The following is a 25,767-nucleotide window of genomic DNA, read 5'->3' as shown; positions in this document are numbered from 1 at the left end:
GCTAAGCAACCATAACTCGCGCCACCACCGTGCACTGCTAAGACAAACACCCAGGACATCAAAGATGACATCACAAATGTCATTGATGACATCACTGATGACATCACATGTGAAATACATTTTGCTGAAAAGTCCCTACAAGGAGTTTGTTTATATTGGTGGTAACAAGATGTCAGGGGTGATCGGGAGACCTATCATGAACTACTTAATCTATTAAAGAATGTACTCATCTAAAATCATTGTATTGGAGTGTTATTGTTAATCAGTTATCAGGCAAGTTATCAGCCCAAGCTAAGCGAGGGTGGATAACAACGTATCCGGACCATTATCCCTCCATTCCAGTCCCTGTAATGTGGGATGAAGGCCATTAGCAGCCCAGGTTCCGAAAGCGGGAACCCGGGGTGCTAAAAAAAGGATTTTTCTTCCTACACCGGGATGCCTGCGGCGTCCCGGTGTAGGAAGGAAAATCCTTTTCCAATATGACCACCATGGAAAGGGAAGGCGGGGTTCCATACATGGCCCCTCTTCGCTTTCCATGGCAACCTGCAGAAGGCGAAAAGAGAACCCTATGACCATATTACCACGAGCAAATTTTTCTTCCGTTTCAAACCTTTCCCAAATTCGAATAACTTTACCACAAAGCCAGTCCCAGGTGGGCATGGGCACTTTAACCACATGTGTTGTCTTTCGTGGTCATAGCTAGTAAGCCATGGCTAGTGGCTCGGTAGTGTTTTAAAATATATAGTGGTCAGGGCCGAAGGCCCTGGCTAGTGTGCCTGAAAGGTACGTAAGGTGGCCCTGGCCAAAAGCCGTAGCCACCTAGTGGAACATGTACAGTGGACATGGCCGAAGGTCACGCTAGTGGCTTGGTTGTGTTTTAATGGTTGAAGACCATGGTTTGTGACCTGGTAGTGTTTTACAATATACAGTGGGCATGGCATAAGGCCCTGACTAGAGGGCCCAAAAAACACGTATAGTGGCCATGACCAAAGACTCTGGCCAGTGTGAGACATGCATGGTATCGAGGGACACCAAAAACTCAAAAGCAACAGTTTGAAAACCTTTATTGTCAAACTTTCTTGGGTTGGTGTATTACCTAACTGGCCCTAACTCTAAAGGGGTTGTTCCCTCGACTGGAGTCCGTAAGTCCAAAATCAAAGTCTGTGTCAAAACCTATGCTTGCCCTCACTCTTAGACAACATGTGCTCTGGGGTCTTCTTAAAGAAAAATGTAAGCCAAAACTGGTTTTAGTTGGCCTTACCATCAGGTCTAGTTCTGCCAGTTTCAAAAAGTTAGTTCAAGACAAAAAGGGTTGCCCTCAGAACCTTCCACGTAGGGCTCTTGCAGCGAATTAAGTTCACAATTGGGCCTCATAAAAGTTTGCCGGTCCAGGAACTGCAGTAGCGGTAAGCATGTCGGTACTGTAGTTCCCGGACCGGCAAACTACGAGTTGTGCTAACGGATGCCTTTCTGCCGCCAGGTCAGACCTGGCGGGCAGAAAGGCACCCGCGAGTAAAGCATGTTCGCATGCACCGGCACAGTTACAAACGGTGCTGGAGCATCCGAAATCTCTTTTTTCCGGCGCCCCCAAATGGGCAATTACGGGGTCCGGCAATGCCGTAATGACCCGGTAATTGCCCATTTGCAGGCGCCAGAAAAAATTGCAAGTTTGGCAGCAGCCTGCCAATTTTACCGGCAAGGCTACCACCAAACTTGTAAGGAGGCCAATGTCTCTGGTTCACCTGGGTGTCCCTTCCCCAAGCTTTACTCCTTCCACTTCCCAACAAAACAAGCATTGGCAATCCCAGCAGTTTGGGCCTTTGACAAAACGGTTGTTTTTGCCAATGCTTGTTTTTACTAGGACGTCAGTGAAGGGCACACAGAGTGCTCATAAGGCAGATGTGTAAAACATTTTTATTACACCAGTAGTGAGTTTACAACTCCAGTTAAGTATTTAACTCTCAGAATGCTTTGAAACAACACTGGCAGGAAGTGCAATGTTTGATTAAAGTGAGCTCAAAGAGTTCCCCCGAGAAGGTGTTAACTTGATTTTATTGAACGTGCACCATTCTGATCCGCTTAGTTGAACAAGTGTGTGAGGGTTTGCTGTGACTGGGTAGGCAGAGTGAAAGAAAGGTAACTCGCATAATAATTCGAAAAATCGTCGTACTTAAGACATCGAGAAAACAACCCCACAATTAGAATATAGTTCCTGTTTTCTTAAGTTGAAAGGGTTTGCCTGTGGGCATGTATTACACAACTGGGCTTTGAAATAACAGAGAATCACAGGAAGGTTGTGGTCCGCAGCGTGGGCAGACCTATAACAAGAGCCCGAACAAAGCCTGACTGCATTATCATTTGCATATTATTTTAGTTCAGCACACAGTTGATGACTGCAAGCACCAAAAAGCAGCATCGTTCTGTACTTTAATACAATTTTCATAAGCTTATTCAAATAAAATATATATCAAATGTTTTAAGAACGTTAAAAGCGCTCAATGCACGCTCGTTCTTGACTAGAGAAAAAGGAACTCATGAAGATAAACTGAGGATAGAAGAGGCGCTTCTGTGGTGAGACTGAGCTGCCAAGTACACAATCGCCTGACATGTTGTCAGGTGTCTACTGCATTTGGTGACGGCAAACCCAGACGACCCGATTGATCAAGTATAGGTAGTGGTGGATTATTTACTGCTTAAAAGGCACCTTGGGAGTTGGGGTGTATAGTGCAAATCTAACAACCAACATAACAAGGCCCATAAGCTAGTAGTATTGTATTGTATATCTTTATTTATATAGTGCGATTTCCCCATTTGCAAGGCCTCAATGTGCTTTGTGGTTGGAACGCCCTCGGTGACCGTAGTGAATATGCTGGAGGTTCTAAGAGTTTTAGATTAGGAGATAGATGCATGTGTGCATTTTTGCCGGTCTAGGAATTAGGTGGCTGGCTAGGCTCGACTAAGCAGCCCAAAATAGGTCAGGCACATGGGTGGGCACTGTCGGTGATTTGCGATAGAGTGCTATTGTTGAAAAAGGGTCGATGTGTGGCCAGCTGTACCAAATTTCTTTTTATTGGTAGTCGATGTATGCTAGTGGCAGAGGTCTTGAGGTACGTCAGGCGTTACAGTGCGGAGAGCTATATGCGCTGCTAGAACGGATGAGCATAGCCATACCTGCATTCTACAGTGCATGGATGCTTGGCCGAGCCTATGGCCTGTGTCCACAGACGTGGTGTGAGGTATACGTACCGTATGCTTAGATGTTGTTCGGCTGCAGTGCAGGCGGCATGGTCTCATTATTCGTGGTCTGTCTGGTGCGAGAGTCTGAGCAGTGAGGGCGAGTGATATGGCCATATATGGCTTAGGTTTTACAATACACTAGCTTACTCAATGTAATAGGCAGAAAGAGATGGATACACCTAGATTGGTTAACCCTGTATAGTAGGATTGAGGGTCCTGTTCAATGGGAGAGAGGTCTAGGTTTCAAATACAGTTGGTTTCACAATATAGTAGGCAGAAATGGCCAAAGTTTCAGAGAACCCCGTATGGCACGTGAGAGGACTAGGTTTTCCAGTCCCATATGGGTATGGGAGGCACACATAGGTTAGAGAGTCCTGTATAGTGGGAGAGAGGCCTAGTGTTCACACTACAGTATAGTTTGCAGATAGGGTGGATACACCTAGATTTGAGAACCCTGTTTGGTAGGAGAGAGGCCTCAGTTTCCGATACAATTTGGGTACTGGGGAACACATCTAGAATTGAGAGTCCTGTCCAGAGGGAGAGAGGCCTAGGTTTCACAGTACAGTTGGGTATGGGAGACACGCCTAGCTTTGAGAGTCCTGTATAGTAGGAACAAGGCTTAGGTTTCACAATACAATAGGTTTTACAATATAATAGGCAGATATGAGTATATACCTAGATTTGAGAGTCCTGTATAGTGGAAGAGGGGCCTAGGTTTCACAGTGAGAAAGGTTTTTTTCAAGCATGTTGTGTTGATGATGTAATTAGATCGATATTCATAGTTCTACCTCAGCATGGCATAGGCTAGTATTGACAGTTCTATCTCAGTGTGGCATAGGCTAATATTCACAGTTCTATTTCAATCTGGCGCATGCTAATATTCACAGTTCTCTCTGAGTATGACGCAGGCTAATATTCACTGATCTATCTAATGCGGCGCCGGCTAATATTCACAGTTCTATTAGAATGTGGCGCAGACTAATATTCACAGTTCTCTCCGAGTGCGACGCAGGCTAATATTCACAGTTCTATTTCAATGTGGAATAGGCTAATAGTCACAGTTCGATTACAATGTGGCGCAGACTAATATTTACAGTTCTCTCTCAGTGTGACGCAGGCTAATATTCACATTTCTATTAAAATGGGGCACAGAATAATATTCACAGTTCTATTACAATGTGGCGCAGACTACTATTGTTGCTTAGTTATATTCAGCTTCAAGATATGTTTGTTCGTTGTGCAACATGCATCCAGTATTCAGCGTTTAACTGTTTTACTTCAATGTTAAATTTCACTTTTAGTTCGGTATTCAATATGCATTCACTTCTGAGTTCAGTTGGTGTGCTACATGCATTCAGCATTCAGCGTTTCATTGGTCTTTTTTAATGTCAAACTTCCCTTTGAGTTCAGTATTGTCAAGGATCACGGTGAGCCGAGGGTCTCTCTGGAGCATGAACAAGTACACTGTCCACCAGTAGGGACACAATCCACTGCTAGGTTTTCTACTACACAATGTAGTGGCTTCCCCCTGGTGGAAGTGCTATGTGACATACCTCCTATTGGTATCTTGGTGGGGAGTTTGGGAGACAGGAGCTGCAGAAGGGGACAATGCAAAGGGGTAAATACAAGGATAGCAGTAAAGGTAGTAGTGTAGCAGGTAATACAAAAGAATAGAGGAAAGAACAATACCTGGCAATTTGTAATGAAGAGCTCTGAAGAAAAGGTGCCAGTTTCTCAAAATAGAAATTCATATAACAATGTCTTGAAATGAAGGAACTAACTAAATACCTAAGTAACTGAAAAGTAATCATGAAAGATACTTTACAATGCAAGGTCCTGGGTCCACAGGTTTCCGGAACCATTGTGAGTACACGAGTACTGCGTTTCATAATGCTTTAATTAGTCTTGCTGGGTTGTACATTGAATCATGTGACCGTTGGTGTTTTATGAGGAAAGGACCCTATGCCGTCATGTGCGCATGAGTCAGAAGGAGGAAGTGAATGTGAAATGGTCTGAGCATGTCATGCTCATCGCGAGATTGCAATCAGTTAATGGAGGAAGGACAAGTTTGCCGAGTTGGCCGGCGCTGTGATCGCACTTGCCAGGGAAGGCGGTGCGCACTGGAGTAGTAGGTAGGAAAACGATATAAACAGCGGTTCCTAACAGGTATTAAATATTTTATTCAGTTCCTTTAAATGTTCCTTTAGTCCAGTATTCAATATGCATTGTTTTTCAATACTTTCATTCCTTTGTTGATGACTTTCGAAAACGTTCCTTTAAGGCTTGCGACCAGTTCAACAAACTTAATTAGTTAAAAAAGGAAGGATTCATAACGTTCTGAGACTTTTGAGAACATGTTTGTTCCTTTAATAAGACACGTGACCACTCTGCTACATTGTACCAGTCTCGGGCCTCATTGACAATAGAGGTTCACTTCATGAAACCCCCGGTTAGAGTAATACCAGGTTTCTCGCTCTGAAAAATTCACTGGCTCACTTTGAAGTCCTCTTCTATATTATGCGCAGTCCACAAACATGGCAGTTTCCTTCCAGGGGGTCTTTTGCTGCCCCTCAGACACTCTTGTGTTCTTGTAGCATCACAAGAAAATGAACAGTCCTTTAAATGGAATGAAGGACAACCCCTCATCTGGTCTTCTTCCTTTTCCTCGCCTCTGCACCACAGAGCTCCCGCTCCCACTTCACACTCATCTGACACTCAGCTGCTTCAGGTTTGTCATCAATGGGAAACGGGGGATACATGTCTCGCCCAAGGGTTCCCCACTCCCAGTTCTCAAGGACCCTCCACCCAGGTGATCCTCCCTCTCTTTCCCACCCCCAGGGTCAGGATCCAAGAGCGATGGCCTTTCCCAGGCCACCTGCTCAGAGGATCCAAGGGGAGTAGGAGTGAGAATTCCCTTGGGTTTCTCACAGTAGATACACGTGTTTCAAAAGAAGGAAAAGTGCTGTTTTGCAGCCTATTTTTTAACATCTGCAAGTTTGTCAAAGAGGATGATGACAAACTGAATATTGTTCTTGTATGCATATGTTTGTAAGCGAACAACTGTACCAATTGCTCGATTGCGTAAAACTTGTTCTACATCAAAGTTATGTTTCAGTATTACTCTGCAGATTAGACACAGATTTAACAGTTTTTTTAATCCAGCTTTGTTGGAAATGCATTTTCCTAAGCTATGTAGTCATGCTGTTGCTTGTTGACACATAGGGAGTGTCATGCCATGCACTTCTAGTTTGTCTGTGGAGCTGATAGGCACTATGAGTTGCATTTTTTTATTTAACATTGTATCATTGAATTGGATACAGCTTGCAAGGGTTGGCATTAAGCACATGCATTTTAGATTTTGCTGAGTTACTTGTTCCATGACATCGGGGGTAGATGTCTTTTGTCCATACATCTCATGGATAAGTATAGTTTTTCAGGTGGATTCTGAATCTTCAGTAAGCAGACCAGGTCTAATGCTTTTAAAATGTTAGCATAGGTCTGATCTGCACACTGACACATGTTTTGAGTTAGTTCTCTTTTGCGAAATGCCATCAAAGATGTACGTTCCCAATGTTGCTGAGTGTATTATGGCATTCTTTATGTCCTAATGTTTTGAACAGGGGTTGGCTTTTCACTGGTGTTAACTGTAGAAGGTCTCTGAAAACAATAGCGGGTTTTTCTCCAAACAGTTCTTTGTAGTTAGTGTTAAGGACTTCCTGAGTTCCTAGATGAATTAAAGCGAGCATCAGGTTGGACACCATGCTCACTGCATCAACCAGGAGGACTTTCATTTGTTGCAGAATTCTGGGTACTTCAGCTGCAGCCTCTGCCTACAATTTGTAGTATTCTAGTTTGTTTTGATGTTCTACTGGGAGGTGAAGTAGTCAGTGTAACGTTACTCCTCCTATGTTGGGGGCTGTTACAACCACTGAAAGGTTGTTAGCTGTTAACTCTTCTACACATTTCCTGATTATTTTAATTAGGAAGGTTTTGCCAGAACCAGCTTCACCAACTACATACAAGAGCAGAGGTTTATCATTTTTACAACTACAAGTTTTACTTTCATGTTTTAGTAAGGTTCAATTTCTTTAGTGATTTCTAGGTAAATGGTGAGCTGTTCATGATTTATCTGTGATTTGAGAACTGACAAATCTTCTTCACATTGTTTAGATTGATATATGGTGTTTTCAACCTCGGCAATGGCTATTTCTGCTTCATGTTGAATGAGTGGTTTTCCAAGTGGTTCTTAACTTCCCGTATGATTGATACATGGTGTTCTCAACCCCGGTCATGGCTATTTTTGCTTCATGTTGAATGCGTGTTTCTCCAAGTGGTTCTTGGCCTCCTTAAGAGAAGATTGACTGCCTTCAGGAGTGTCTTTATCTAGTAGAGTTTCAAAGTCTTCCTCTTGATGGCATTCATTGTCCAACTCTTGGAAATTGACATTTGTTATACTGCTTTCATTTGCCTTGAATGCAGCTTCAAATGTGTCATGGTCATCTAACAGAGTTTCCTCTTTTCTTCAAGATTTGAATAGTTGCAGTAGGGCCATGAAATAAAGTTCTCTATCCTGTAGAAATGTAAAGGATAACTTTACATCATTAATTAGGCCGGCTTGGTCAGTTTTACTAGGCTCCTTTCAAAAGTTGAGACTGATTATTTGCCAGTTGTCTCATCTGGCATAACATTATTTTTGTAGGAGTAGTTCTGGGCTATGTCATACAGGCACATGCTTTCCAAAGCAGTACTTCTGTTTGGATAGTATGTGTTAATTAAATTGGTTTTTAAAATATCCTGGCTGTTGGGATCATTTGTGGCTATGGTTTCTATTTCTTGATGGGATTTTAGCACCCTTTTCCATGTTGAAGCTGGACCAAGGTTTAGCCAGGGAATGTTTTCAGATTTCCCATATAAGGCTTTACCTGTTAAATGTTCTGCAGCTTCATAGGATCATATTCTCTATGTGAAAGAATTTTGATACCAAAGCTGTACAATTTTTGTGACAGGCTTTTTTCAGATGAAATGTAATCCCAAAGCTCTTTTAGCTCAGTCTTCGCAGCTTGGGTCAGATAGGCTCTGACATATCTTGTAACTGCATTCAAATTGTCTGCAATGTATTGAATGCCTATGTTTGCATTCCACAAGAGGTACTTGAATGCCTCATCTCTTTCAATGTTGTATGTGTTTTTAGGGTGTTTGCCTTTTACACTGTGCCTAACTATTTACTTGTCCTTTGGCGCAAACTGGTCTAGGGAAGCTAAAGCGACATTTGGTGTAGTATTTACCTTTGTTTTTATATCGATGTTGGCAGTATTTGCCACACTTATGTTTTTGCAAGCATAGGATGTGTGTACGTAGGTCACCATGTGTTTTTGTAAGGCAATGTATTTTTAAATCATTTGTTCTCCTGGATTTTTATTCCCTCTTTATTTTAGTTTGGGGTGCATAGGAAGTCATGCAAGTCATCCCATGCATATTATGCACAACTTAAAGTAATAAAACATATGGGCCGGCCTAGGATCCTTAGCATACAACATATATCAGCTTGATGCCAGAATCAGTATTCTGGTTTACCATGCATGTTTGCCAAGAGAATTTTGCGATACATTACTGCAAAGCTTATTTTTTGTATTTCTTCTTTTGAAGGAGTTGTGTAGCTGACTTGTTTAAGAAATGAGAGCCTTCTTTTAGTGTGTGTGCAACTCCGTAACATAGAGCTGCTAGTTTGCTTTTAAACAAGAGTTGGAAAATGTATTCTACATTTTGTATGAATCTTGGGTCTTCAGAATACATTTGTAAAGAACAATTTTCTGATGCACTAATTTGTGTAGCTATTTCATCATATCTTCTTCGTTTTCCTGTAGGAAAGAGTAGAGGAAAACAGCGTGCTTGTACACTTTTCTCCCCTATGCTCATTAGAGATCCTTTGGCATGACACATTTGATATGTTTTTAATGCATCTTCAATGGTGCTTTTGAAATGTAGTGGGTGCATTGTATTCTGGTCATACATGTTGGCTGCAGTAACAGGATCCACATGTTTAAATTGGCCAGTTTGTGGTGCATCCTCAATTATTTGGGTGCTTTTGTTTACGTTTTCTTCTATGTTAAATCTATCAGTATTCATTGTTTTGTTTAAGATATTCTCGGGCTTCTCTATCTTTGTTTAAGTCAATTAGTTGTTGGCAATTTTTTTTTCTTTTGTTGATACACCATTAATTAGTACGATCACAGACTGATGTATTGGTTGGTCTACTCCTAGAGTCTCTACATTTTCATTAAGATCTAATGGCAAATATTTTACTTTGCCACAAATGCATTTCAGAAACTCGGATGGAGGGAATTTGGCAGTTTTGGGTTCAAGACGTATAATATAGCTTGAATGGGTGTAATGTTTGAATTATGATGCTCTTATTAGTGATAGCCCATGATGGAATTTGGTTATTGTCAAGCTCTGTAGTGCAGTATGTGCAAACTATTGAGTGGTCAGTTATTTTGTATTTATTTTCTGATGTTAGATATAAAGCTAATTGAAACCATTGAGATTCCTCATTGTCAACTATTTTTGTACTCTTTTTATAAAAAGTTCTGCGACAACAAACACATACTTTATCTGGTATTTCAGCAAATGTGTTCTGAAAGTTTGCAATTTCATTCTTGTATGCGTTTGTAAGGAGTTCAACTTTAGTACCAAAATATTTATTTGTGGAAGGAGTTATTCAGCTGTTCCATTTAAGAGAGTGTTATTTTTTGCTGGGGCCTGTCTCTGGAGTGTGCCTCCCTCCCTCTCTCAAAATTGAGCAGAACCACCTACGATTCCACAAGAAACTCAAGACCTTCCTTTTCACTTCTGCTTTCTCTCTTCCTCTCCCCTGCTGATGCACCTGACTACTGCACACACTGGAACCCTAAAGTCCCTTCTCTCTGCACTTGAGAGTTAACTGCACTTCTCCCTTTACCTCCCCCTTGGCACTTTTCCTCTTCCATCTTCCCCTCACTTGCGTGATCTGAATGACACAAGGCCTAGTAAGATTGTTATTTTGTCCTCCCTCAGTTTCCACCTCCTTGTCTTGTCGCGAATAGAAACACTTGTGTACAGGTGCATTATAAATGCCACATTATAATATATCATATCATATTTCATTTTTGGAGTTCTAGAGCAGGACATTTTGCATAGTACAATCTATGGACAAGGTTTTGAATAGCAGAATGTTGTGTGTGAACATTTTGATGTGATGGTAGGTGCTTTTACAAGCAGTTCCTGAAATTCAGGCTAATGGATTTCCTTCTAGTCCAGTGTGGCCGGAGTCCATGGTTTGTAAAGATTTAATTCTACTTTTAGCTTTTAGTTTAACATAGTGATTGAGGAATTGTTGTAAATATTTGAACTACTGTTGGCGCACATTACATATTGATGTGCACAACCATTTGTACATTAGACAACTTGTTTGGACAACAGGAACATTTGGTTGAAAGTTTGTTGAGGAAGATTTTTTTTTATTAGGGTTTCTTTTACCACAATGGTGTCTGCTAGCACTTCCTAGCCTCACGCAATACTGTCTACGGCAATTGGGTTTGTGTGTTCTTGTTTGTAAGCCTCTTCATTGAAGTATGGCTCTGTGCTTCTGGTGTGAAACCATTCACCTGCACAGAAGTTGGAAAAGGTATCTAAATTGACATTGCACATGTTTACAGGTAGCCTTTGTAGTTTACTGATTAATTTAATTAGTGGTTTCATTCTGTTTAAAATCAATATGAAAGCGTTCTATTTAGTTTAAATGCGCTGTCAATCAGAGCTTAAAGAATCAGTTTTCTGTGGTCGTTTTTAAGTGCAGAACGTGACTTCTCAGATTTTTTATGAGATTGCTAAGAACTCTACACTGGAAATAAATCTGCAAAATGTACTGTTTAGAATGTTTTACTGTGGCTACATTAACATTGCTATATTTTTTTAGTTTTAGTTTTTGAAAGAGGGGGCTTACTTGTTTTTAGTGCTGACTGGTGTAGTTCGCTTGAGCAAGGTTACTAGCTCTTCTGTTTGAATGTTTTCTATGATTTGTTTTAGTGGCAGGTGATAATATGGCTTATCTTTCTTTTTACCTGCCCAATCTTATCTTTGTGTTCTAAGAGTTGCTTTTTAGTAGGCATTCTTTTGTATCTTTTGGAAAAAAAAGAAAGTGTGTGTTTTAAAGTTGTGTAACATTTATGCGTGTTTTATTGAGATGATGGATGTGTGCGTGTCATGGTAGAGGGTTGAGAAAGACTGCTGTCTGTGTAGTGAGATGATAGGTGTGGTTGGGAAGGTTGTAAGAGTGAGAGGTTGTTTAGGTGGGGTTGGTTTGGGTAGATATGACATTGAAATTGGGAAGTGTTGTGTGGAATAAGTATGTGTTTGCGATGGGGAATGGGTGATAACGTGTTTTAGTACTAAGTGTTGCACAGTAGCGGTGTTAGTGAATAAGGGAGTGGTAGTGTTATTGAATAAAGGGGAATATTGTGCTGTGATGAGAAACACAGCAGTTGCTATAATGGTGTGATTTACTGTAGAGATATGACGGCTGTCTGGGTGTAATTGTAAAGGGGTGAGGAGGAGGGTGTATGTGTGGTAATATGTGTTAGTAGTTTGGAATGCAATGAGTGTGAAAGTTCTTGTATTTGATTTCAGCAATGGATGAGATTAGGTCTTTGCAGTCAATAAGTGACTGGTGGTATATTGAATAAGGAAGAATTTTGAGATGCGATTGGAAATAGTGTGACTGCTGCAATGGAATGAGTAAGAGTGACATACAATACTGTTGAGTGGAAAAGAATGCTATGGGCTAATAAATAGTTAAAGTACGTTATTTCAATTAGAGAGACATCCATGAAATATTGATGTACTTTGTAGCACATGAAAGAGTTTTCTTTGTTCGGTAGCTGTTTTTGTCAATCTTTTTGCTGTAATTGTAAAAGAAAGTTAGTTGGTATATGTGTAATTGTTCAAATAGTTTTAGTACCACAGCTAGTCATTTATTATGGTAGGAGCAGTCATTGGAAAAAGGAGTGAATAAAGTTCTGTTATGTGTGAGGTACTGAAGTATATAAACTATGTTGTCACTATATGGTATCACATATCACTGGTTGGAAAGCACTAATCCTTCAAATGTACAGAAAAGTGTTGCCTTTAGGATTGCCTCTTTTGAGCAGCAACGTATTGAAAGGCAAGGGATGCATAGGTGCATTAGGACTTGCACCATCTCCCTGTGTTTCTGAAGTAAGGAACATGCATGTGCCAAATATTTCAGCAACTGTTTTAAATGGCACTTGTAGTAATGAGGTATAATGTGGTGCCACTATATCGAATGTTGTAGCACTGGCTTTAAAACACAGTGGGCCTCATTATGACCCTGGCGGAACGGATCAAACGGCGCCGTAAAAGGCTGCGACGCCGTTTAACCCGTTCCGCCACATTACAAGTTCCCCTCGCGGGACACGTTAAGCACGCCTGGGAAAACCAGGCGTGCATACCGGGTCCCGCGAGGGGAAGAGGGAGCAAACAACCGGCCATCTCATAATGGCCCGTTTTTTACTCCCTCTCCCATCCCCATTCAGCCCTATGGGGGCTGAAATGGGAATGGGGAAGAACCGTGTCCGTGTCCTCGAGTGAGGAATTACCAGGCCATCCAGACTCGGAATGGTCCGGTAAGTCCTCATTCCGAGGACACGGACACGGATGCGGTTTTGCCGGCAGCCATGCCGCAAATTGCGGCATGGCTACCGGCATAACTTGTAATGAGGGCCAGTACCTTTATGTGTAGGGAAAGCTTATGTGTTTCAGGAATGCCTATTTTTACAAGTATTTTAGTGAAAAACATACAGTTTACATTGCATCAGCAGCACCAAACTTTTGACATTTCTCTAAAGGAAAGGGGAATACACTTGCTAAACACTGGTATGGTAGTATTAAGTGTCAGTTGATGTGAGAAGGTGGAGAATGGTGGTATTATAAGGCATTGTATTGCAATGGTTGGAAAACAGACATTTATATGCAAGGAAAAATGCAGTTCTTTTAAAAATGTATCTTTTTAGTAGCACTTATTTGAAGTAGAAAATGCATAGGTACATTAGGGCCCCACCATTTGTACCTTTTTTACAAGTAAGAAAAATGCATTTGCAAAAGATTTCTACAATACTGCCAACTGGCACTTGGTGTGAACAGGTACAATATGTTGGCACTACATGTAATCTGGCAGCAATGACTGTAAAATAGTGTAGCCTTATATGTAGGCAAACCCGCTGCATTTTATGCATGACTATTTTTAATAGCATATTAGAAAAACACTTACAGTGCACAATGCATTGATGTGTGAGCAGCACTAACATTTTTCTAATTCTGTAAAGTTAAGAAAAGTGCACCTTCTGAACACTTGTACGGTATAATGAACTGCCAATTGATGTGAGCAGGTGGAAAATGTTGGCAATACATGGCATCTGATAGCAGTGGTTAAAAAATAGCATATCCTTAGGGAGATGCTTATATATATCATATTTATATAGGTGGTGAAAAAATACTTTGAAAATGAAAGAATACATGTAGCATTTTCTTAGTTGATGTAGATCTTCTTGAATCTGCAAATAGAAATCTGTAAGAGTGTGAACAGTAGTTTGTGATAGAGCAGGTTCTGAATTGCAGAACAAATGCACTCTCTCAGAGATGAAAGATACATCGGAATTATTGAACTGAATAACAGGGTTATATGTAGAGATCCTGGATGTGATTGATCGGTGGATTTGTGACTGTTCAAAAGTTGCCAATCAGGGAGTGTTACAGAGATGAAGGTAAATAGGGTAGAAGGGCTGCCATGTGTTTTGTGATACATGCAGTAGTTCATGAAAGGTCTCCCAATCACTCTTCATACGTTGCTAGCAACATTCTGAACAAAACCCTTTGTAGAGACTTTTCAGCAGAATTGGTGGCATATGTGATGTCAGCAGTGATGTCATTATTGATGACATCTTTGATGTTCTGGGTGTAAGTCTTAGCAGTGCATGGTGGCGCCATGAGTTATGGTTGCATAGCTTACCATAACTGGCGAATTTCTCAGGTTTTTCAATTTTACTTGTAACCATAACGTCTCTTTAACAACGGTTTTTGCTGAATATATGCAGATATATAGTTAAGGTAGGCCTTTGTGAACGAAGACACAATGTTTTGGGTGCAAATACTAAACAGTGCATAAGACTTTTGGACCCCAGGACATGGAACTGATTAATAGAACGAACACCTTTTTTATAATCATACATTTCAGAAATAGGAACACTTGGAGACCTTTTTGATGTTTGTATAATTACCTTTGTTTCAATTTGTATAAGTTATGACATTTGTTTGATGCCATGGGGCGAAAGAAGGCAAACCATGTGAGCCTATACACTAAAGCATGCTGAAAAGTAGATACACCTATTGTATATTCCTCATTGTTGCACTCAAAAATGTGAGGTGTGGATAGATCACCAATGCTCTTTTCAATGATCCATACCTGTCGGATTTTCAAAAGCATTAACCTTTCGCCATTAATATTTTTATGGTTAACCTGCACCAGTACTGTACAATGTACTAAAGTGACAGCAATATTGTCAAAGAGAGGTAGCATTCATGTGTCAGTGAAAAAATATAGTCCTGCATAGTTCCACCTAACAGGTAATCTCTCTTTTCTTTGTACCAGATCCGTTAAGTGCATGTGGATGCTATGGAGATATCGGAGCGATTGACACCACTGGTGCTTCATGCTACACTGCCTCCGGTGATCGGTTAGACTACTGTGGTAAGCACCAGTGGTGAGATGTGTCCTTTTGTTATCAACTTCATAAAATCCCAGATCAGCATTCCATAACTTTTGTGTGATGTATAAATTCCAGAACTGCTTAATGCAAATTTCACTGCAGTGCTTATACGTGAAGCCAATAGACCCGAGCTGGCATCTTACCGCCACCAGTAACGCAATGGGCTGAGAATTAAATGCTTTGTTGAAGGAAAAGAGCCTATAAAAAGTGTTTGCGCAGACAATTTTTTAATGATATCAGACCAAATTTCTTTTTTTTGTTTTAATTTTTTTATTTATAATAGATTATCCATCCAGTACATATGAGTATCAACATCAATTACATATCTACACTAAAGCATTCACTTATACAATGAGAACATCAAATAAACCTGCCACAACATAGAGAAAAGCAGATCATTCATATAGACTGTTAAACAGACTCCATAGCATGAGGTATACATCTTCACAATCCCTATTTGACATTGACCCTTTTTCATAATTAGATAGGACTCGCATTTCTCTCCCAGCGAATTCTCTATAGTGGGCTTTTCCAACTGGAGCCTTATCTATCTATTCACCATAATCTCTCGCAATCTTACACCTTCCATTATTTGATATTAAAATCACTTGTGCAGGTTATCTAGGGAATGTTATATTTAGAATCATATCTACTCTATCCAAAACCTCCTTCCAAAATGCACGTACTCATGACCAGCTCCATATCTGATGTAGTAGAGTTCCTCTATCATGTCCACACCCCCAACATAAATCATTATCAAATAAGTTATATTTTTGCATTCTCAGAGGGTCCAATAGAGGCGTCGTATAATTTTTTGCCGTATTAGCCTCAAACATGTATCCATCTTAGCTTTAGAGTAGACCCAACCCTGAACAAATGATTCCATTCTTTAGCAGTTATCTCCAGGCCTAAATCTTCTGACCAAGTCTCCCTTGATTTCTCCCAAGATGCTAGATATTGGTTCTATGGCCATCATATTCATATAAGTGGATACTTTCTGTATTGACACATTGAATAATATGCAAATTCCTGGCCTAGGTTCTAATGTAGTACCAAGCATATTAATTCACTGGATCAACAGAGTGTTTAGTTTTATATTTCTGACATGTGTTTCGTGCTAACTTCACCACTTTCTCAAAGCTTTGGCACGTTAGTTGAGATATAGGTGGGACTTGAAAGGTAGCCAGGCTGTTGTGGAGGAGCAATTTATCTTATGAGTAAGGGGAAGGTTTGATGGAGATCATCTTCTGAACCAAGTCAAAGGGACGGTTTTCCAGCGGTGACTCTGACAGTCCAGAGCTGGCATTCTGTTGCTTCATTTATCACCATGGGTTGAGAAAGGGATGCTGCTTTGTAGTAGCTCTATTACCAGGCAGAGACCTTGCATGCTGCCACTACATACAACTGGCTCCAAAAACAGGGCATTAGAGCAAACATTTTGTTAATTTGTGACAATGGAGTAATGCAATTTAGTTCCTTTCAATTATATCCCCATACCAATTATTTTAGGTCGTCCCTGATGTCTAAGACTCAAGATGTCGTATTTATTGTGATGGACAGAGACTGACTCTACAATTGATGCTTTCTTATATACTTTATGGATTGTTCTGTATTTCTTTGATATCATGATTAACACAAAATATTGAACAAGATAAAAGTAACAAACTTGATATGTGTGCTATTATGCAATGGAATAAATGTACTGCACTTAAGGCCTATTTTGAAATGCAGAGGTGATGCATTTGTTTTTGTACTAATGCACAGGTACATGCCCCTCCTTGCCCATCAGCACATGTCATACAGCGGCAGTGGTCCTCACAATCAAAATCCACTGGTCCCATACTTACCAAACACAGCCTAAGCTGACACATCGTTGCCATTACGTTGGCCTCTGGAGGTATACAGGAAACCTTTATACATGGACAAGTGACCATAAATACAATGCTGACTGGAGGAATCGAGCAACCGCATGAAACTGCTCAACTCAACTTGGAAGATAGGTGCACGGAACCAATGGGCATATAGGGCCCCAGGGTGCTTAGGGCCCTGCAATAGCAGAAACACTAATTTAGGAACGGATGCTGAGAAGTGTGGAATGATTCGGCCATGCTGGTGCCAAGCTGTTTACCAGGTCTTCTCTCTCAAAGTTCTGTTGGACATGTCCAGGTACAGCAACTGAATGTATTTCAGAGCTTTTCGTCAAAGCAACAAAAAAAAAACAAAACACATAGTACGGTCACATCCATCAAATATATGTAAATCAGTGACTGCAATATATGTATAGTTGTGAGCAAGCGGCGAGTCAGCCGCGAAACGCGTTAACGCCTCGAATTAGGAGGAGTGTTGCACTTGGGAGGACCCACTCTGGGGTCATTTTCTATTTTTGGAAACGAATTTCCATTGTTTTTGAAATGCGATGCATTTTTTCCCCTGTGTAAACTAATAAAGGAAGAAAAAAAGAAAAACGAGAAAACGTTGGTGTGGACTCCAAACCCCCCTTTTTTTGCAAAAATTTGGGCGAGTATGGGATTGTGGAGAGTGCAGCTCTATATATATATATATATTTAACATTTGTATTGCACGCAAACAGCCCTTGGGCATAGAGGCGCTGTTACTTGTGAGGAACTTAGTTACATGGGAAATGGACAACAGCATAGGTTGGATGTATACATTTATACATTCTAGGTAAACAGGCTGATTATCCTACCGGTATATGTAACAAGATTACTGGATGTGGAGGATGTGGTGATCGGGTGAAGAGCAGCGTTTTCACTGCTTTCGGAATGCCATATAAGAGTTTTCCGTTCGTAGGGGTGGAGGCAGGGCATTCCATTGCATGGCTGCAAGGTAGGGAACGCTAGCACCTCCTGCTCTCACTCTCTTGATTTTGGGTACTGACACCAAGTTTGTGAAGGGCCTTCTGGTCGGTCTTTTGGAAGCAGTAAGCTGTATCTTTTGAGAGAGGTAGGCTGGGGCAGTTTGGTGGATACATATATGGGTAAGTGCAAGGGCTGTAGACTGAATGGAGAAAAAGTTTGCGCACGGCTACAGCCCGAACGGCTGGATGGATTTTCACCAAATCTGCAGCAGGTGCTTTTCTGTGTTTGGTGGAAATCCGACCAGTACATTTGTTGCAAATTACTGAAATGCATGTCTCAAAAAATGTGTGATATCTGGGTCCGCTCCACGGACCCATTTCCCTGTTCGCTCCGCAGACCGAAGTCTCATTGGCCTGCGGCACCCTGTGATGTCGCTGAACCTTGGACGCGGCCTGTGGTTGGCTGGAGAGAAGCGCGCTGTGCGTCAAAGTTTATGGGAAACGTCACCATTGGTGTATCGGAGGACAGTGTACAGGTGGAAGGATCTGCAAAATATACCGGACGCCATGTGTTGGCCGCAAGAAGGGAGGGAAAGGGAGGGAAAGGGTGTGGGAGTGAGAAGTGGTTAATGTGACATATGTAAATAGGGGGAAGAAGACGGAGGAGTGGCTGCAGTATTAGTACATATTGCATCAATTTGTGTATTGATTGTAGACAGCAGTCGTAACGTCCCGATAGCTTGTGCAGTGACGTGTTTGCAGCAACCACTTTCCGTGGTGAGGGGTGCACGTGAATTTCAGACGGGGAGTGAATTGCACATGGCATAGGCTGGGTGGGAGCGCAGATGCCTGTGCTATGTGGATCGATAGCGGTAGTTGGGCACATGATGGCATGAATGGGTGCATGATGTATGGGTGGGTCTCTTGAATGATTATACTATTGGGTGCATGGCCGAAGGCCGTAGGCCGGCGACCATGCACTGAAGAGCCTAGGGCTTGAGCTCACCCACCGTAGCAATGCATGTCAGACTCTGTGTCTGGTAGAGGTGGGTGCATGCATAGTGTGGTGTGTGCAGATTGTTTGGAGTAGGTTTACTGTTGCAAAAGGTATGTCGGTAGGTTGGCAGTGACACAATAGTTAGTGAATGGAAGTTGGTACATCCATAGTATGTGAATGACAGTGCGCAGGGGTGCAGACAACAGTGTTTTATTTTTACAATATGGTAAATGGTGCAATTTAGTACTGGATAGCCAAAGAATGGCGGTGTGGAGGTTGGGTAGGAGTGCTGGTGGGAGTGTTGTGTATGTGGATTGTGTTAGTTGGTGACATGGTGACATGTATGGTGGCATTATGTTGGGGTGGGTGTGTGCAAGGCCTAGACCATTGGGTGCAAGGCCGAAGGCCGTAGGCCGGAAGCCATGCACTCAAGAGCCTAGGCGTTGAGCAGAATGACGGCACTAATGTATTGTTGACTCTGCATCCTGTCAGTATGGTAGAGGGTATGGTTGAATGGCAGCTTATATGTGCTTGGATAGTGTGCTATGTGCAGACTGCTTGCAGAATGGGCAATGTTGTGAGTAGTTTGTGGTTAGGTTGGCAGTGACGCAATACTTTCTGAGTGGAAGTGGGTAAGACAATAGTATGTGAATGAAAGGGCATAGGGGTGCCGGAGACAGTGTTTTATTTTTACAATATGGTAAATGGTGCAATTTAGTACTGGATAGCTGAAGAATGGTGCTGTGGAGGTTTGGTAGGAGTGCTGGTGGGAGTGTTGTGTATGTGGATTGTGTTAGTTGGTGACATGGTGACATGTATGGTGGCATTATGGTGGGTGGGTGTGTGCAAGGCCTAGACCATTGGGTGCATGGCCGAAGGCTGTCGGCCGGAAGCCATGCACTCAAGAGCTTAGGCGTTGAGCAGAATGACAGCACTAATATATTGTTGACTCTGCATCCTGTCAATATGGTAGAGGGTATGGTTGAAGGGCAGCTTATATGTGCTTGGATAGTGTGCTATGTGCAGACTGCTTGCAGTATGGGCAATGTTGTGAGTAGTTTGTGGTTAGGTTGGCAGTGACACAATACTTTCTGAGTGGAAGTGGGTAAGACAATAGTATGTGAATGAAAGGGCGTAGGGGTGCCGGAGACAGTGTAATGTGAGTACATTATCTTGACTGTTGCATTTAACGCTGTGCATATGCATTGCGGTGTGGACGTTGGGTAGGAGAGCTGATGCCAGTGGTGCATATGTGCATAGTGGTATGTGGACAAATGCTGACATGATTGGTAGAGTTACGGTGCGGGGAATGTGTGCAAGAAGCACACCCACTGCAGGCTTGCAGGTTTGACAGTACATTTGGCACAAGGTGGTGATGTTTGGAGAATGTGTGTGGAGCACATTGTACACATGATACAGCAGCACAAGTGAGTTCCAAAGGGTGTATTGTGCGTTCCATGGTTGTGGTGATAGTTACACCATGGTACAGTATTTGGTGTACGGCAGAAGATGGTGTACTGAGAAGTTGTGTAGTGTGGCCACAGGGTGCAGTGTTTATGTAATGTGAGTATGGAAGAGGGTATGGTTGAAGTGACGCTTACATGTGCTTGGTTACTGTGCTGTGTGTAGATTTCTTTGCAGTGGGTGTGTTGAAGGATTGGACTCTTGGGTGCATGTACGGTAGGAGATGGTGCAGTGCGAAGTTGTGTAGTGTGGCCACAGGGTGTAGTGTTTATGTAATGTAAGTATAGAAGAGGGTATGGTTGAAGTGCAGCTTACATGTGCTTGGTTACTGTGATGTGTGCACATTTATTGAAGTAGGCCCAATGTTGTGCAGCTGTTGTGAATAGGTTGCCAGTGACACAATACTTTGTGATTGGCAGTGGGTAGGGGTGGTGCGGGCTGTGGTATGTTTGTGGATTCTGCTAATGGGGACACTTTTCCGTGAATGGGTGTTATTTGGTGTGGGGGAGTTGGGTAGAAGTGGCGCTACGTATGTTATGTTGGTGCATTATGTTAGGTGGCAAAATGGTGGTATGCATGGGTCCATAGTGTTGTCATGGGTGTGGAAAGTGCTGCACTGTTTTGTGCATGGCCAAATGTGTGGTGGGTGCGCCTATGGATAATTGTGGATGCTGCAATTGTGCATTCTTTAGCACAGGTTTCTGGTGGAGGGGCTTTGGAATGAAACAGGACGTGTACTGAGAGTGTGTAACAGTAAATATGGAGTGGTGTGCAGAAATGATAGTGTGCTATGCAGAGGTTTTGTATGTGATTGCTGCATGCGTGTTTGAAAATATTCCAGCACCCAATGGGGTAGTGGAGCAAAAATGCTTGTGCAAAGGGAAGAAGTATTGTGTGTGCGTTACTGGCCCGTGGCCCTAACTGTAGATGGGAAAGCACACGTGCCACATTCTGCCATTATGAGCATGGTGGAAATGGAAATGGAATTCTGGGAAATAGGCAATTAGGTGTTTAGGGTGTAGTTGCCAGGAAGGGGCGGTACCAAATCGTCCCAATACTGTCTCGTGAGGTTGGTGGAGATGGAGAGACGCACAGTGCTTATCGTCGGTGACACCTTTGTGCGCCTTCTGCACAGGTGTTGTGTGCAAAGAGGCGTTGCTGGTAATTTAGGGTTGGAAGGAGTGGACATTTTCTAGGGCTGTCAGGGTGACTGCAGTTTTGGCGTAATGGTTCAACTTTGCAGGTATGTGGCCTCCGTCACAATCGTTGACTTTTTTGTCATGCTCTATGGAAGTATATTTGGGTTATATATCGTGTGGATGTTTAATCCGCCACCTGAAGAGGTTGCTGAATGTAGTGACGCAGATTTTTTCTACTGCTAAGGTCGTTTTCTCATGCATAACACCAAGAGGAGTATGGGCCCATGACGGTGTAATTCGTTCCCAGCCAGAGGTCGGAAGGAGTGTTATAAACAGCATTATGCGTGATTTTATGCAGACTGTTGGCATGTTCTCCACCCATTATGAGGTTATGAGGTTGCACAATATGCAGTGGTTCCACAGAAATGGCATTTATTTGAGCGCCATTGGCAACATGCCATTTTCTTTTACACTGTGCAAGAAACATTGATCAGAATGTGGTAAAAAAGTGAGGAGAGGCAAACAAAAATGCATATAAAGAGGAAAAACTAAAAAAGTTGCTTGCACACCTGTCAAAAACAAAAAATAAATAAAAACAAACCTTTATACATCTACAACGGAAGATCCAATCCCATTGTGAGGTTCATATTACATACCCCACCCACCCCCCTGCACCCTCACTACCACGAAAAGGTTGCGAATTGTGCAGTACTTTTAGGATTACACGTGCCACATCCTAGGTGGCCATGTGGATATATGCGGATGAAGAAAGCGTACATATTTTTACACAACTTTGTAGTGGACGTGCTTTGGAATGGCACGACACTTGTACTGTAAATGTGTAACGGTACATTTGAAGTGTTGTACAGGAGTGACAGTGTTGGATGATGGCGGCTTTGATGCAATTGGTGGATGCGTGTGTGCCTACTAACGCATAAGCCAATTAGGTAGTGCTGCAGAAAAGAGGGACTCCTCCTGCTTTACTGGGGCTACTTGGGGGAAGACACGTGTCACATTCTGCCCTTCTCACCATGGTGGACAATGGAAATGGGATTATGGCATTTGACCAATCAGGTGTTCAGGGTGTACATGACAGGAAAGAGCACCAATAGGAAGAAGGACTCCTCCTGCTTCACTGGGGGGCCGTCCTTGCGCTAGTTCGGAAAGCGCACGTGCCACATTGTGCCCTTGTAAGCATGCTGGGCAATGGGAATGTGCCTGTCGGAATTATCCAATTAGCTTCTTAGGTTCCACCTCACTGGAAGGGGCAGTAACAAATTGCTACTGTACTTCGTGCACTCAGACTGGTAGAAATGGAGAGACACAGAGTGCTGTTACTGGGCGATGGCTTTGTGGTAGATTTGCTGGGGTATGCCGAGGAAAAAGACTTGGATGGCAATTTCGGGTTGGAAGGAGTGGAGGCATTGGGGTGCGCTGTCGATGTCTGCAATTTCGGCATTGTCATAGACCTTTGCAAAGAAGTGGTCACTTTCGGGCCTTTTCTTGTTGTCGTGCTACACTATGGAGCTCAGCATGTGGGTCGCGCCTCTTCTTCATATGTGGTGCATCAACTGAAGAGATTGTTGACAGAAGTGAGGCGTTTCTTTCCCACTGCGAAAATTCTTTTCTCATCTATACCGTCAAGAAGAATGCCAGCCTGTTGGAATGGAGTTTCTTCCCACCCAGAGGGCGAAAGGTGTACCATTAATGGAAAAATTGCTACTTTTTTGAGCAGAGCTGGAATGTTCTTCTGCAACAACGACATAATTGGGTGTATAAATGCAGTTTTCTTCCATGACAATGGCATGTCTTTTTCGAACATTGGCAATGGTATTTTGTTGCAGCATTTACAAGATGCATTGAAAACCTGACTTTAAGAATGCGCGGAATACAGGAAAAGAAAAATCTGTATAAAAACCACAAATCCTTTGTATTATCCATACCACTAACAAGACTATGCACCTGTTCTAATGCAGTTTGTTCCCTGCGATAGGGCGGGAGATGTATCAGCAATGGAAGCATGTCTATATTTTTGTACAATGCTGCAATGTTTTTCTGCAAGATTGACATCATTCTGTTGGGATCTCACGTGATGCGGAAGTCTCACCAGACCTCGGGCGAACCCCGAAGAGCCGGGAAGAAAGAGCAGGAAGCTGTTACTGGTAAAACCGAAAACCCCCCGAAATTCGACAGTTATGGTAAGCTAAGCAACCATAACTCGTGCCACCAGTGTGCACTGCTAAGAATAACACCCATGACATCAAAGATGCCATCACAAATCTCATTCATGACATCACTGATGACATCACATGTGTGGCTCCCTCTGTTTTGTTCACTACCATAAGTAGGGCAGGTGATTTTCTTCACTAACAGTCAGGAACAAACAATTCAAAAGGTTCTATATTTGTGTCTGGCATCCTTCTCATATGTTCTTACACTACTTTCCTTACGGTTCACTCACATGATATGATACATATACATATAGGGGAAGAGGAAAGCGTAAAACACAGCACTCGGTTCTGTGCATGAAGATAATCAGTTATGTTATGAACAGTTTCTAGAAGTACTGCTCCCTTTTAGCTTACTTTAATTCCCTTGTATATGATCATGTTTGTATGCATTGTGGTGTCTTTATGGTTTCTGTGCAGTAGTGCAATTATGTAGTTATAAAGACAATGGTAGCTACTTCTTACATGTTTCACAGTACCTAACACTCTAAAACAAATGCATTCAAGATTTCACTATGTAACATGGAAAGATTTTGAAGGTTACACTTCAATGAGGCATGGTGCAGACAATGGCTACGTTTGCACATGCGTTCCTTCAAGTACAGTGAAGAAGTGTCTAATACAATGGTGTGTATAGCAATGCATTCCTCCATGACCTACTTCTCTCATGATAGTTCTTCCAATAATCTTTGATAGTTTTCTGCCACCATTACAATAACAATCCCTTGTGGAGGCTTCCTTTTAAAACTAAATGCACATGGGATGTCATCAGTAATGTCATTAATGAATTTGTGATGGCATCTTTGATGTCATGGGTGTTAGTCCCTGGAGTGCACGCTGGTGGCATGAGTTATGGTTGCTTAGCTTACCATAACTGTCAAATTTTGATTTCTTTCCGGTTTTACCTGTAACCATAGCGTCCCTGTAACAACGTTTTCCCATTGAATTTCATAGGTTTTTGGTAGTGCAATTTAACCATAACGTCGCTTTAACAACGTTTTTTCATTGATATATATATATATATATATATATATACAAGCAATATTTAAAAAAAGCAATAACAAACAGGTACAAAGCCATATTTAACCATTAAATCCATTAGTACACCAATCATCATATGGACCATAGGGTGAAAAGAGTCCTCATCAGAGCAAAAAAATTACGAACAAATTCATAGAACATGCCTGCTTCATAAGGTAAAATCATGACAATAGGCATAGAGAAGGCATTAAAATGAATTATGGGGCCTCTTCCATGCTATTTCTGTATAGTTTACTACAGCAACGACCACAGATATGCTTTCAATTAAAGTACATAAAGAAAGTACTCCATTCAGCACGTGTACTCTACTCCAATTAATCAGCTTTTCTTAATCTCGGTAAAACTGGCCAAATGGACAAAAACATTGATTTTGTCTTCCTTTATCCACTAACACTGGGAGCACCATTTGAATGACCCAAGGAACATCTGGCCACAAAACACAACAAAGTTACATTTCCTAAAGAAAACCTAAGAATAAGGTTTTTGCCACTGACGGGATCCATAAAATCCAGATAAGACTCCAAAGCAGTTCAAGGGCTTTTTGAGATATAGCAGTCAAACAAAGAGTTACCTCTTTTTTTCGCGAAGAGGTTGCTGATCACCCAATCCCAACTGCCCAAGGAGGTGGGTAATCCAAAAAGAGACCGATGCCTATCTTGTTCATAACAGATCCATAATGTGTGCTCCTGTGCCACATTACCAACTTCTACCCGGTGTCAGAAGCATATTCTCCAGTGAATCATTATAGCAAAAAGAGAAGTGTTTCCCAGCAATCGCAATCCAAGCTAAAACATTACTGAACTTAAACGAGCTCCATAGCATGTAAACATACATGAAACCTTCCCCCTTTTAAGACGAAAGGCAAGTGAGGAATAGATTATGTAATGAGGTGTGCACCGTCAGAGATCTCCTGACTGGAGAGGACTCATGGTGAATGCAGGGCTGGCTAAAGGTGAATAGAGGGCCCATGTCAACATGATGGCCACCGTGGGGCTGGAAAGGTAGCGGTGGGAATCATAAAGAG

The 25,767-nt window shown here is 42.0% G+C and overlaps 1 protein-coding gene across 1 annotated transcript in view; it reads left to right on the top strand.

The window, feature by feature from the left end:
• The window catches only part of LOC138526217 (lysozyme g-like), a 134,021-nt gene that overhangs the window by 35,831 nt on the left and 72,423 nt on the right, over positions 1 to 25,767 (top strand). The window contains exon 2 of the mRNA XM_069636684.1: positions 14,939 to 15,037. Within this exon, the coding sequence (XP_069492785.1) occupies positions 14,939 to 15,037 (99 nt within the window). The remainder of the gene's footprint in view (positions 1 to 14,938; positions 15,038 to 25,767) is intronic.

This window comes from Ambystoma mexicanum, chromosome 7p (genome assembly GCF_040938575.1).
Source record: "Ambystoma mexicanum isolate Mex_15411 chromosome 7p, UKY_AmexF1_1, whole genome shotgun sequence".
Lineage (NCBI taxonomy): Eukaryota > Metazoa > Chordata > Amphibia > Caudata > Ambystomatidae > Ambystoma > Ambystoma mexicanum.
The sequence above is the reverse complement of the archived record's forward strand: the minus strand, read 5'-3'. Positions and strand labels throughout refer to the sequence as shown.